Below are 14,828 nucleotides of genomic sequence, written 5' to 3' on the forward strand. Positions count from 1 at the left end.
CTTGTCAGAGCTTGAAGGGTTTAAAAAAGAACAATGGGCAAATATTGTACAATCTAGGTGTGTAAAGCTCTTAGAGACTTACCCAAAAATACTCACAGCTGTAATCGCTACCAAAGGGGATTCTAATTATTTTATCAATATATATTAGTGTAATATTTTTCATTCGTCTTTAAAAAATGAATCTTTAATATTACCAAATATTTTGTGTAGATCGTCAAAAAGAAAAAAAGACCATTAAATCCATTTTAATCCCATTTTGTAACTCAACAAAATGTGGAAAAAGTCAAGGGTTGTGAATACTTTCTGAAGGCACTGTAAGTACAAACTACATTTAAATGCAATACAGTTTTTCGGTCCCAATTCAATGCCTTGCTTCTGATAACTTTATGCTCAGGTTTAGTGTGTGTTGTCTCGAAAGTTCCAAGCCAGTGCAAATGGGTGCAGTCATCAAGAGTCCACTGTAATCTCTTTAAGGTGTGTCTGTGTTAGGTCTGCTACTCAGTCTTGTTCTTTTCGGGGATGGCACAGAAGATGTCTTCTGTCCCCTAAATCCTTATCTAAGCAGTAGTGACAGGAGAGTTGTCCTGGAATGAGTTCAACGTCCACTTTTAGACCAAAACGCTGTGTAGATGAAGCAGACACCAACTAAGGATACAAATTAAGCAGGCACCAACACGCACAAACTGAGACCTACACATGGTAGCTGGTAACACACACAGACATACACACACAAACATAAATCACAAATAAACGCACACTTTAACAAATACTTTTCCCTAGGTCTTGGTATTTGCTTCAATCAATAATCCTTAATGTTGTTAATAATGACATGTCTGGCTCTCTCCAATGACCTGATGTGCCTTTGGTGAATCAGCGAATCATGCACACATAAGTTCACTGAGGTCGAAGCCACTAAGCCGTGTGAACATTAACCGACTTTTAATGGTGCATCCTAGTGCTCTTCAGATGCTGGCACTCTTCAGATAAGCATATTAATGGGAGTAGGGTGAAATTGCCCCTAGACATTGATTTTGGGTCAGTTTAGTTTTTTCCCAATGATTAAATATTGTTAGGATTGGAGAAGGGGTAGCTTTTCCTAGATCTTTACCTATGGGAAACTTCACTCCGGAACGGTGAAGACTAGACTCAGAAGTCTATTGTGATAACTTCACTGTGATTTATTGAGCTCTCAGTATTCTAGAGCTGTCATCCCATGAGTTTGAAGACAGCTTTGTTGGTTACACTGATGTCTCTGAAAGATTAGCTTACGTCATGGCGTCAGCAAATGGGGATCACACTAAAAATGATCGTTCTGACAAGTTCTTGGTGTACTCTTGTTGACACCAAACTCTCTCTTCCTCTCCCTCCCTCTCCTCCACCCTCTCTCTCACTCTCATTTTACAGCAACCCAATTTCAAACAGAAGTTTGTGGCCCTGTTGAAGCGATTCAAAGTGACGGATGAGGTTAGTACTGCACGCTTCAACTGTTCTGTTATGTATGAATAACACGCTGCAAGGGATTCATCTGCCGCTGCTTCAACGTTTTTGTAGAATGCTACAAGGTTCATAAAGTGTTCTTCATCTGTCCCTGTAGGAGAACCCTTTCTTGTTTTCGGGGAGAAGCATTTTTGGTTCTATGTAGAATCCGTTCACCGAATGAAGAACCCTCAAAGAACCATTTGGTGAAAAGGTTCTACCAACCAAAAAACTATACCATTATACTATGCAATCTGTTAATGAAGTCCCATATATATGGAGCGTATTGTCTTTGACCCTTTCTGTTTACAGATCAATCTAATTGATTTAAGCGCTTTTGCTACTGTCGGCCCACTGTAGTCTCTTTAACCTAACCTCGCTCGCTGTCTACCAGTCTCGCCCTGAGAGCGCCGCTCTCCTTTATCACCTAACTCCTTAATGATATTACCTCTCCTTCAAGCAGGAAGTGACCTAAGTAGGAAAGGCAACTGTGGTATCATTTGTATGTCCCAAATGGCACCTTATTCTCTGTATAGTGCACTACTTTAGACCAGGGCCCATCTCTCACTATGTAGTGAGTAGGGTGCCATTTGGGACACAACCCATGGTTCAACGTGTACAGGCCTGGCTGGGTTCATTAAAGGTTGGTTATGTGCAGGATTGGATCAACATACCTATTTTACTGACAGGACATTCTATGGAACAGTTGGTTGACCCCGGTCACAGCTTTGTCATGCATCCTGTCGTCGGAAGAAATAAATAATTGAAAACCTTTGGAAAAGTATTGTCCATTAGAGCCAGTGTTTCATTTTGTTCGTCTTCCCTAACACAAAGTTGTGCTTCAGCGCCTGCCAATATATTTAATCATAATTACATACTTGTAAATTACTCATTGAGTGTCACTTCACTTGGAACTGATGAGAGTAGCAGGGGTGTGGGAGCCCTTGATTGGCAGCACTAGTTTATTACTGCACCAATCCAGACGTTTGGTTCGTTTGTAAAAGCCAATCACAAACTATGAGCGTCATTTGAGTCAAAATAAATTGAGATATTCAGCTAGTGAGAATATGAGGGGAAATGAATGATTCTTTCTGCAACAAAAACTACATTTAAGATTTACAACAGAACGCTGATTTATTATCGCTTAGCAGTGAGTTTTTAATTGATGTTTCGATATTTTTAATTGGTCTCATCTCAGTCGGTAATGATTCATAAAAGGCACAGAGACAACCAAGTCGGTAATGTATGGCCTGTGGGAATTCATTTAAATTAATCAATTTTGTTTTGTGCTCCAAGTCATTTCAGAACCAATTGACAAATAATATAAATACTCTCCTAGTTGAAAGAACATTATCTGTGTTATATGCATTCTGTATGCATATTCCATTACAATAGCTTGTGTCAGTGTGTGCATGCACGTATCATGTGACAGTGTGTGCATGTGTATGCATGCACACGGTATTCCAAATAACTGTTATAGCTGTTAGTCAACTTCAACGGGAAATATGGAAAACTTCCAATTTTCTCCTTTGAGACCTGTCATGTTTCCAAAGAAAACAAATTGCTATTGTAGAGAAAATGAATTCATCATGTTGTTACAATAGCAGTATGGCTAAAGATATATAAACTGTATTAGGTACACCCATCTAGTACCGGGTTGAACATCCTGAATTCTTCGTGGCATGGATTCTACAAGGTGTAGAGTTTAAACATTGATCTGTTGGTATCAAAGGACCTAACCTACGCTAGGAAAACATTCCCCACTCCATTACACCACCGCCACCAGCCTGTACCGTTGACAGTAGGCAGGATGGGGCCATGGACCCATGCTGCTTACTCCAAATCCTGACTCTGCCATCAGCATGATGCAACGGGAACTGGGATTCATCAGACCAGGCAATGTTTTTCCACTCCTCAATTGTCTAGTGTTGGTGATCACGTGCCCACTCTAGCCACTTCTTCTTGTTTTTAACTGATAGGAATGGAACCCGGTGAGGTGGTCTGCTGCAATAGCCCATCCGTGACAAGGACCCATAAATTGTGCGTTCCAAGATGCCTTTCTGTACACCACTGTTGTACTGCGGCGTTACTTGCCTGTTTGTGGCCCGCCTCTTAGCTTGCATGATTCTTGCCATTCTCCTTCGACCTCTCTCATCAACGAGCTGTTTTCTCCCACATGACTGCCGCTAACTGGATGTTATTTGTTTGTCGCGTGATTCTCGGTAAAACCCTAGACACTTGTGCGCGAAAAACCAAGGAGGCCGGGCCGTTTCTGAGTTACTGGAACCGGCACGCCTGACACCGAAGATCATACCACGCTCAAAGTCGCTTAGGTCACTCGTTTGCCCATTCGGACATTCAATGGAACAGTAACTGGATGCCTATCTGCCTGATTTATATAGCAAGCCATTGTCACTGTCTGTAGGAGCGAACCATTTTTGTGAACAGGGTGGTGTATTTAATAAACTGGTGGTGTATGTATACTATTTTCTGAGTTACCAATGCTACTCTGAACTTTCAACTCCATCAGCCAAAGGAGTTATTCATTGCCAGTGTGCTATTACTTGCTCTTTGGAAGTGATTTTATTGGTTGATGGATGGATGGATAAAAGATTGACTGATTGATTGATTGACTGATTATTTCACTGTCCATTTGTTGTTGCTAGGTTCTGGACTCGGACCCAGTGGACCAGACCCAGGAGGTGGAGGAGGATCTGGACCTGCTCTATGATAGTCTGGAGGTTTACAACCAGAGTGACAGCGGCCCTGAGATGGAGGACAACGAGAGTGTCCTTAGCACGCCCAAACCCAAACTCAAGTAAGGTTCTGCAAAATGTTATCAGTACTGTACACCTTAACTAAAGTAAGGCCCCACAGAATGTCCCAAATACAGATAAACCCAAACTCAAGTAGGGCCCCACATCATGTCGCCAGTACACCTACACTCAAATATGGCCGCACGAAATGTTGTGAGTACAGCTAAACTCAAACAGGGCCCCATATAATGTTCACACACTAGTCAAAGTCAAGACTCATATTTTCCACAGTGTTAAGGGCAGTTTATTTGTGCATTGTTACTGTACATCAAATCAAAAGAGAGAGAAAAGAAAGTAGCTGCAGGGGAGAAACGTGAAAGATAACTGCAGCTGAATGACTAGTATGAAAACATCACCTAAATGGGTACACAAGTTAGTGTCCCTACTATCCACCTCAGCACAGTCTCTCAAGTATGTATTTTTTCTGAAAGTTTCAAATATGTTTTTTTTTTATGTGGTTGTCACCCAGGCCCTTCTTTGAGGGAATGTCCCATTCGAGCTCCCAGACTGAGATTGGGAGTCTGCACAGTCAGAAGAGCCAGGCCAGGGACCTGGCCTGCATCGTAAGCAAACACACACGCACACACACACACACACTCACTCCTCTTTGTTGAAATTGGAGCATAAGGTCACAACAATCCCACGCCACACACACTGACACACAAATGTTTTTTGTTTGTTACTCCATAGGACTATCTTTTTAATAGAATTTGGATTAGCATGCTAATGCTAACATGTGTCCTACCGCTCCCATTGTTTTTTTATTAACCCAACAACGCTCACATGCTCTAAAGCTATGCTAACATGGGTAGGTTGCTGACTATCCACATCCATTGTCTATTTAGATCTCCAGGTTTATCTCTATTTAGCTATCCATAAGATGAGGAACATTTGTAGCTTGGATGAACTATCCCTTTAAATAGTAGTGATTTGTGACATCCATATATATCCCAGGGGCATCATTTATCAACATTGCATAGAAACTATTCCTAAAAAAATCGAATAAAAAAAGTGTTTTATCAAACAATCCTACGAGCGTCATACACACACCGGTAGGAGGTAACCGTTGATAAATACCAAATGTTCTCAGCCTCAGTGCTTGTGCACGACCTTGACTATTTGCGTTTCGAAGCACCCCCAATTAACCATATATGAGCAAAATCATCTCTTTAATGCCAGTAGGTAATATACAACGCCGTACCATGAAATAGCCTACAACGGCGCAACCAGAACAAGCTAAGAAAAAAAACTGCTCCTAGACTGAAATAGAGTACAACCAAAAGGTTTTATTTAGTTGTTTCAGTTGTGGTTTGACCAGTAAAAATAAAAACATAGCTACAAAAAAGAGGACAATTCAAGTTGCTTTAACAATGGCAAACATACTTCAACAGCTCCCTCCTGTAGGCGTATAGACCAACATTGCTGTTCTGCAGAATGAACGAGTCCTGGGTTCCACCCGGCCATGACATTCAGCAGCGTTTTTTTTTTTTTACATGTCACATAACCTATCACCTGCACGTTAAGAGTGGAAGCCTTTTCTGTTCACCTAGTTGTACTCATTTTGGGATGGTGCTTTTATGGCGACGTGGGTGCCGTCTATTGCTCCGTGCGTATTTTGGAACCCATTGATGGCAAAGAAACCCCTCTTGACTTCAACCTGTTGTGCGATGGAAATGGTATGTTACAGTTCGTTTGGCTGATGATTGCGTCCGAAACATTGGCTCCTCCAGGGATGTGAGATACCGATCAGCAAGCTCCCGCCGAACAGTGCCCGTTGGGATAGCACTTTAATGTGCACCAGAATGGCATGCGTTTGAATGTCTTGTACACTCAGTGTATTTTCCCAATTCTATGCTTGACAAGCAGTTCCCTTTTTCTACCACTTGGCACTGTGCGTACGCATGGTCATGGCTGTGCCTAAATGTGCACGCTCTCAAGCAAATACATCTGTGTGGAAATGATCTCACGCATAGTTTACACACAGATTTGTGGCTACACGTGATTGATAAATGAAGCCCCGTGCATTTCGAAAGGATGAACTATCCCTTTAAATAGTAATGATTTGTGGCGTCCATATATATGCCAGGCATTTTAGTTTAGGTAAATTTGTAGCTTGGGTGAACTATCCTTAAAAATATTGCATTCTTTTTGACATCCATATGCCAGCTATTTTAGATTAGGTACATTTTTAGCTATACCCTTTAAATAGTAAATTATATGTGGCATCCATATGCCAGGCATTTTAGACGGTTATTCCTGGATATTCTCGGAATTGTATGTATGGTAGTACTGTGTACTGCACCAGACACCTTGTAACTGTGTGGGTGGTTTCTTAGTGTGAGTGTCAGACATCGAGTAAGGCCAGATCGATTCTGCGTGCACGAGAAGGAGGAATTGTCGTTCATCCAAAGCGGGTCAAACATTGCCACAAAATATGGATCTATTCTAGCGAGAGCATTGATTGTCTCATCAAATATGTGAGCACAAAGTATCAACAAAGGCATTTCAGAGTTTGACCCTTGCGCACGTTAGAGACGGATTCCGCAGTAGGGGAAACCAGTTCCACTGTCTGACCCACCGCCATTCTTATTGTTTTTGTTTTGTTGATGAAGCGGTGAGGAGCGTCGCGGGACGTGGGCAAAAAAAAACAAAAAAAACAGCAGTACATATTTTACTGTTGTATTGCACATGCAATGATGTCGTAGGGAAGAAAAGAGTGTCCTTTTGTTTGCAGTAACTTCTTTGTTGTTGTAAAATCACAAAGAAATGGGACAGTTTCACCATTAAGGAGCCCAGCTTTAAGGAAGCAAACTTGTGGAATGTTTCAGATAGAAATGTCATGAATACAGTGTGTTCCTGAAAGTCTGATGCAGCTTGTGTCAAGGAAAAGTAGCCAGCTACGGGGGTAGCCAGCCACCTAAGGGTTAGTAGTCCGCTATTTCGCTGCCAGCTGGCGCATATGAAAGCTCACTGTGAATAGAGTTCATGTGATTTGTTTTTCTATATTAGAGACATGGAATTAGGATATGCTCAAGGGCGTCCCCTAGCTGGCAGTTTTGGTAACTGCGTCCTGTGTTCTGCTCCTTTTTAGGGTGGAGATCTGCTGACCCCGGACAGGGCCAAAGTCCTAATAGGGACCAAGTATACAGACGACAGCGCCGGATTGGAGTCTCCTGCGGGGGTGAGTGGGAAAGCTGCCCAGGGACAGCTCTAATATCAGCTTCCCTTCCCCCAATTCTGACCTTAACCATAGGTGGGGTAAAACTGACCCAAGATCAGTGTCTATGGACAACTTTACTCTACAGCGGGTAATCTGGAGGATCCCTGTAGGCTTAACATATTTTGTGCTGTTCCCAAGTGCTCTTTGTCTCTTTTGCTGTTCTCTCCCTTCCTCAGTGGTTGGGCTGCTATCTCTGTCTCAGGATTTTCGAGTACTTCTCTCTTTCTTTCCACTTTGTCTCTGATTTTGCCTGTCTCTTTGCCACAACTCGCTCCTGTTCTCTCATTTAATGTCTGTCGTTCTCTCTACCTGTCTTTTTTCCCCATTCTCTCTCTTTCTGACTGACCATGTTTCCATCAAACCATTTTTATAAGTAATGTACCTGTTGGATAAAAAACTCAACACAGGCCTGATGGAAACAGCAATTGTCAGTAAACATTCCTAAAATGTAGACAGAACAAAATACGGTAGACATGGGGGGAAATAGATCTGGGGTTCTTTAAACATTTTTCTTCTCTCTCTCTGCACGGCTGTTTTGTCCATTATCATAAATCAGCTCCCATCTGTTTCTCTTCCACTCGACCAGTTTGATGCGAACAAGAGTACATTTACACTGTTAACACAAAGACCTCCATTATTACACACAAGCATACATGCACGCGCACACACACACAGACATTGTGTACACACACACACATACACACACGAGCGCACTCATACACACACACATACACACACAAACACACACACATGATGTATAAACACACCGACACCACTCTGAGGCCCAGGTCCAGCTGGCTGTAGAGAGGGCGTCAGCGTATGTATTGGTCCGTGAGAAGAGCAGTGTTTGTTATTCTTCATCGTTGTCTCTCGCGCTCCGTTGCCTCCTCTGCAATCGTTCACCCCGGGAACCCCGGCAACGAGGGGCACCTGACAATGCATTTCTTTAGAGAGGGAGGGAAGGAGAGATTCTGAGGAGGCTTGTGTTTGGGGCCCAAGGATGGGATTTTCAGTGGCCAAACACATGATACTTACATGCACACACATGCACACACTGACACATGATACTTACATGCACACACTGACACATGATACTTACATGCACACACATCCACACACTGACACATGATACTTACATACACACACATTCATGCACTGATGCATGATACTTACATGCATACACATCCACACACTGACACATGATACTTACATGCACACACATCCATGCACTGATGCATGATACTTACATGCATACACATCCACACACTGACACATGAGACTTACATGCACACATTGACACATGATACTTACATGCAGACACTGACACATGATACTTACATGCACACACATGCACACACTGACACATGATACTTACATGCACACACTGACACATGATACTTACATGCACACACATCCACACACTGACACATGATACTTACATGCACACACATGCACACACTGACACATGACGCTTACATGCACACACATCCACACACTGACACATGATACTTACATGCACACACATCCACACACTGACACATGATACTTACATGCACACACACTGACACATGATACTTATATGCACACACATCCATGCACTGATGCATGATACTTACATGCATACACATCCACACACTGACACATGATACTTACATGCACATGATACTTACATGCACACACTGACACATGATACTTACATGCACACACATTCACACACGGACACATGATACTTACATGCACACACTGAGCTTCATGTGAATGTGTTCACGGACATCTGCCAGGCGTTATGTTATGTTTTCACGGTCACCATGACAACACATTGAAATGCATCGACAACGGGTACCCTTCACAGAAATAGCTTTTTTCTATGTACTATGTGCATTTCATCGTCTGTTACGTATTGGTTTTGGTTGCTACCTCTTGGGAATGATCCCATTGAGGAAACAATGATCTCAATGACTGCACCCCAAAATGGCACCATATTCCCTATGTAGTGTACTCATTTTGGGCCTGTAGGGATACGGTCAAAAGTAGTGCACTATAAATGGAATAGGGTGCCGTATGGGATGCAGATAATTGAGTTTACCTGTAAAACAGGTGTTCTCAACTCGCACAGGGTGAACCTTCATGACTTGTGTCTCTGGTGTCAGTGAATTCCCACTGACAATACACACTGGAAAAGGACAGTTAAGTAAAGTAGTAATTCATCTCTAGGGAGAGAAATGAACCAGCGGGAACACTGTGCAGCGGATGGAAATCCAATGAATGGGTGAAATACCCTAGTATGTACTCTACATTCCTGTATATATTTTGAACTATATTTCTCCCATTATGTCCAGGACGCAGAGGATGAGGAGACTAGGGCTGGCACAGGGCCAGGTGAGGCTAACCCCAACCCCACCCCCACCAGCTGGGACCTGAGCACGGACAAACTGCCCGGCCCAGTGGCCAAACTCTGCAAGACTGAGTCCCAGACACTCATGTCGCCCAGGTAGCTGCTCACTTGCATGTATGACATTTATGCAGTCACGCATGTTTGCAGTCACGCACGCACACACACAGTCACACACACAGTCACACACAAAGTGCTGCTTATTAACCATTACACTCTGACCAAACAAGGATGGGTGTGCACGCTTTATTCCAACCCAGCACTAATACACCTGATACCACTAACTGTGATCCAGATTGATCATGACTAGTTAATTATTTGAAACTGGTGTGTTAGTGCTGGGCTGGAACAAAGCCTGCAAACCCAGTAGCTTTCCAGGGCCTGAGTTGGATAAGACACATGCCCTAAATAAAATTGATGGGATGAGAGAGGGGGAGGAAGAGCGAGAGGGGGAGAGACGGAATGAGAAAGAGAGGGAGAGATCAGGTCTACCTCTGGTTGTTCAGCGCCATACAGTGATTTCCCCCGCTACGCCTATCTATAAACAAGCTAATCAGCAGTAGGACGTCCCCTAGCACCACTTCCACCGACGCTCTACTCATCTGATGAATCAAAGTCAGATCCATTGAATAAGCAATCTGCCTAGCACAGACATTGCACATGTGTCTTTGTACATTTCTCTATTGTGCAAGGATAATTTAACTCAACCATGAATGTGTAGCTGGCTTACAGCAACCACATTGATAATGCGTGACAGACATTTTGTGCTCACAAAATGCTTCCAGAACAAAAGCTTGAAAAGCTTTTGCTGGGGAGAGTCACGTGGGATGATTAGATGGCCAGGATTGTCTGAGGAGTTCTGCTGTAGGCATATCTACTACTTAGAATTTATGGAGATTTTTTTATTTATTAAGATTTCTCAGCAGTGGCTCAACCTGGATCAGTTGTGGCTCAGTGCTTCATTGGGTCCGTGCCTGTTTGTGGTCCACAGTAAAACAGAGAACAAGCTGCAGAGGCGTCCTAGGAGCACGTCCATGAAGGACCGGCAGAACTCCAAGGCCCAGAGTGACAGGACTAGCAGCATTGACAGCGAGACATCCCCGGAATCCAGGATCGCTGTCCAGGTGTGTGTGAGTGTGTGCTCAATAGTAAAGTAAGCTAGTGTGTGCATGTGTGCGTGTGTGTGCGCGCGCGTGTGTGTGTGTGTGTGTGTGTGTACAAGATCAACATATGTGTATACAGATAGACCATCTCTTTGACTTCTGCCTCTTCCTCCGCCAGGTCCCCAGGAAGTCAGTGTACGACCAGCTGAACCAGATCCTTATCTCTGACGAGCAGCTCCCAGAGAGCATCATCCTCATCAACACCACAGACTGGCAGGGCCAGGTAGGCTACTTCTGTGTGTGGGTGTCTGTGTGCCTAGTTATGTGGTAAAAACAAGGGTACTATCTGGGCATATAAAATAATTCAAAACAGTTGGTATCCACTTTTTTTTTTCAATTAATAAATTGTAAAGATACACAATCGTAATTACAGTGTTGTATAAATACTATGTAATTACCGTCTTACCATATACATATCGTGTATTATGCTACTCATTCTATCAGTAGCATTTGCATCAGCTGTGCACTCAACAAACATACTCCTTTTAGGAACATGCGCCAGACCAGGTATTTTTAGACATTCATATCTCTAAGCCTAGCTGGAGATAGGCTTAGCAATCAGGGGGAATCCATTTCTTATGTAAACATAATGCAACTCTGGAGCATGTGCGCTCACAAACACAGACGTGCGTGGATGTACACTCACACGCACAGACCTGAGGTCTTTTGAGTCGGCTTCTGGTTGACTAGCTCAGTTAATCCCAAGCCCCATCTCACCTCTCTGTCTCTGTCTCTCTCTGTCTCTCTCTGTCTCTCTCTCTCTGCCCTCTGTCTCTCCCTCCCTCCCTGCAGTATCTATCTGAGATTCTCCATGAGCACAGCCAGCCTATCGTGTGCACCATCTCTGGTGCGGATGTCCATGCAGCCTTCAACACCATCGTCACCAGGATCCAGAGATTGTAAGAACTCACCTCCTTTGCAGAACATGTTCTCTTTCTAATTCAATGGTTGTAGTTCAGCGAAACAAATAGATTTCACTTTAACTTGGCTTCATTGTAAAAATGTAAATGTTTCTTGTAGACTTTTTAATGTGGATTTGAATTCAGTGGTCACCAAGTCGAGTCGATCTTATGATGGTCATGATTAGGCCCGTATAATTTTTGATATGTGAAACGTTTTGGTAGCACTTTCCATTACAGCGAAGAATAAAGGGGTAATAACATTGTTATAAAGTGGAAACAAGTTACTGTTTCTCAATGTTTTCCCCCCCCACTTCTCTGACTAGCTGTAACTGCAATGCCCAGACACCCCCCACCATCAAAGTGGCGGTGGCCGGAGACCAAAGTTACCTCAGCACCATCCTCAGGTGCTTCGTGGAGCAGCTGGCCAACAAGACGCCTGATTGGCTCAGCTATATCCGCTTCCTGGTCATCCCTGTCGGTAAGCAGCAATTCAGCCGATCGCCATGGAGTCCAGGTTCGGGTTAGTCGTCAATTCCATTTCAATTCAGTAGATTTAGGGGATACATTTAAACTCTCATTCATGCATTGGAAAAGTCCACAAACAATAGAAAATAATGGCCTATTTACAATTCTGCACACATAACTCAAGGCTCCCATAAATCATACATTGACGTCAAACGGAAAACTGCACGCAAAACACTAGTTACAGGAACAGATCTCATATAGAACCCTGGGTATCATAGCAGGCTAACAACATACAGACTAGAAAAGTTGGACTCCGTTTTGTTTTCCTGTGGCCTTCTAATCTAGTCTGCTCCTCCCTCTGCAGGCACTCATCCTCTGGCCAAACACATGTCTTCGTTCGACAGCAAGTTCAACAACATCTTCATGGACGCCGGCTGGAGGGACTTGTTTGGCAGACTCGAGGCCCCAACATCAGGTACAGCAGAGAACTGGAGCAGCTCACACTTACTATGAGCCACAATGCCATGTATGATAGGGGTCTGCTCGTAAATGCTTCATAAATACAGTTATAGATGTTTAGGAACATCTATCTATAGCATTATGGTGCATTATCCGTCACATCAAATCAAATGTTATTGGTCACATACACGTGTTTAGCAGATGTTATTGCGGGTGTAGCGAAATGCTTGTGCTTCTAGTTCCGACAGTGCAGCAGTAACAATTCAAATCTAACAATTTCACAACATATACCCAATACACACGAGTAAGGAATGGAATTAAGAATATATAAATATATGGATGAGCAATGTCAGAGCATACAGTAGAATAGTATAGAATACAGTATATACACATGAGATGAGTAAGGCAAGATATGTAAACATTATTAAAAGTGACATTATTAAAGTGCCTAGTGTTCCATTTATTAAAGTAACCAATGATTTCAAGTCTGTGTATTTTGGGCAGCTGCCTCTCTGTGCTAGTGATGGCTATTTAACAGTCTGATGGCCTTGAGATAGAAGCTATTTTTCAGTCTCTCTGTCCCAGCTTTGATGCACCTATACTGACCTCGCCTTCTGGATGGTAGTGGGATTAACAGGCAGTGGCTCGGGTGGTTGTTGTCCTTGATTGTCTTTTTGGCATTCCTGTGACATTGGGTGCTGTAGGTGTCCTGGAGGGAAGGTAGTTTGTCCCCGGTGATGTGCTGTGCAGACCCACCACCCTCTGGAGAGTTCTGCGATTGTGGGCGGTGCAGTTGCCGTACCAGCCGGTGATACAGCCTGACAGGATGCTCTCAATTGTGCATCTGTAAAAGTTTGTGAGAGTTTTAGGTGACAAGCCACATTTCTTCAGCCTCCTGAGGTTAAAGAGACGCTGTTGCGCCTTCTTCACCACACTGTCTGTGTGGGTGGACCATTTCAGTTTGTCAGGGATGTGTACACCGAGGAAGTTAAAACTTTCCACCTTTTCTACTGCTGTTCCGTCGATGTGGATGGGGGGATGCTCCCTCTGCTGTTTCCTGAAGCCCACGATCATCTCCTTTGTTTTGTTGACATTGAGTGAGAGGTTATTTTCCTGGAACCACACTCCCAGAGCCCTCACCTGTCTCATCGTTGTTGGTAATCAAGCCTACTACTGTTGTGTCATCTGCAAACTTGATGGTTGAGTTGGAGGCGTGCTTGGCCACGCAGTCATGGGTGAACAGGGAGTACAGGAGGGGTCTGAGTACGCACTCTTGTGGGGGCCCCAGTGTTGAGGATCAGCGAAGTGGTGTTGTTTCCTACCTTCACTACCTGGGGCGGCTCTTCAGGAAGTCCAGGGCCCAATTGCACAATGCGGGGTTCAGACCCAGGGCCTCACGCTTAATGATGAGCTTGAAGGGTACTATGGTGTTAAATGCTGAGTCAATGAACAGCATTCTTACATAGGTATTCCTCTTGTCCAGATGGGATAGGGCAGTGTGCAGTGTGATGGCGATTGCATCGTCTGTGAACATATTGGGGCGGTAAGCAAATTGTAGTGGGTCTAGGGTGACAGGTAAGACGGAGGTGATATGAACCTTGACCTGCCTCTCAAAGCACTTCATGATGACAGAAGTGAGTGCTATGGAACGATAGTCATTTAGTTAAGTTATCTTTGCATTCTTGGGTACAGGAACAATGGTGGCCATCTCAAAGCATGTGGACACAGCAGACTGGAACGGGCATAGATTGAATATTTCGGTAAACACACCCGCCAGCTGGTCTGCGCATGCTCTGAGGACGCAGCTAGGGATGCCATCTGGGCCGGAAGCCTTGCGAGGGTTAACACGTTTAAATGTCTTACTCACGTCGGCCATTGAGAAGGAGAGCCCACAGCGGGCCGCGTTGGTGGCACTGGGTTACGTACTGACCACAC

General features: G+C 43.8%; 1 protein-coding gene across 4 annotated transcripts in view; it reads left to right on the forward strand.

Moving 5' to 3' along the window:
* The window catches only part of LOC110493766 (phosphofurin acidic cluster sorting protein 2), an 84,117-nt gene that overhangs the window by 55,944 nt on the left and 13,345 nt on the right, over positions 1–14,828 (forward strand). For 2 of the 4 annotated variants that reach the window (XM_021568231.2, XM_021568232.2), the window contains exons 8-17: positions 1,405–1,464; positions 4,143–4,294; positions 4,762–4,855; positions 7,384–7,473; positions 9,852–10,003; positions 10,896–11,028; positions 11,186–11,290; positions 11,860–11,966; positions 12,293–12,489; positions 12,799–12,909. In XM_021568231.2, the coding sequence (XP_021423906.1) occupies positions 1,405–1,464; positions 4,143–4,294; positions 4,762–4,855; positions 7,384–7,473; positions 9,852–10,003; positions 10,896–11,028; positions 11,186–11,290; positions 11,860–11,966; positions 12,293–12,489; positions 12,799–12,909 (1,201 nt within the window). The remainder of the gene's footprint in view (positions 1–1,404; positions 1,465–4,142; positions 4,295–4,761; positions 4,856–7,383; positions 7,474–9,851; positions 10,004–10,895; positions 11,029–11,185; positions 11,291–11,859; positions 11,967–12,292; positions 12,490–12,798; positions 12,910–14,828) is intronic. The other 2 variants (XM_021568233.2, XM_021568234.2) reach the window with 1 other exon arrangement.

This window comes from Oncorhynchus mykiss, chromosome 17, assembly GCF_013265735.2.
Source record: "Oncorhynchus mykiss isolate Arlee chromosome 17, USDA_OmykA_1.1, whole genome shotgun sequence".
Classification (NCBI taxonomy): Eukaryota; Metazoa; Chordata; class Actinopteri; order Salmoniformes; family Salmonidae; genus Oncorhynchus; species Oncorhynchus mykiss.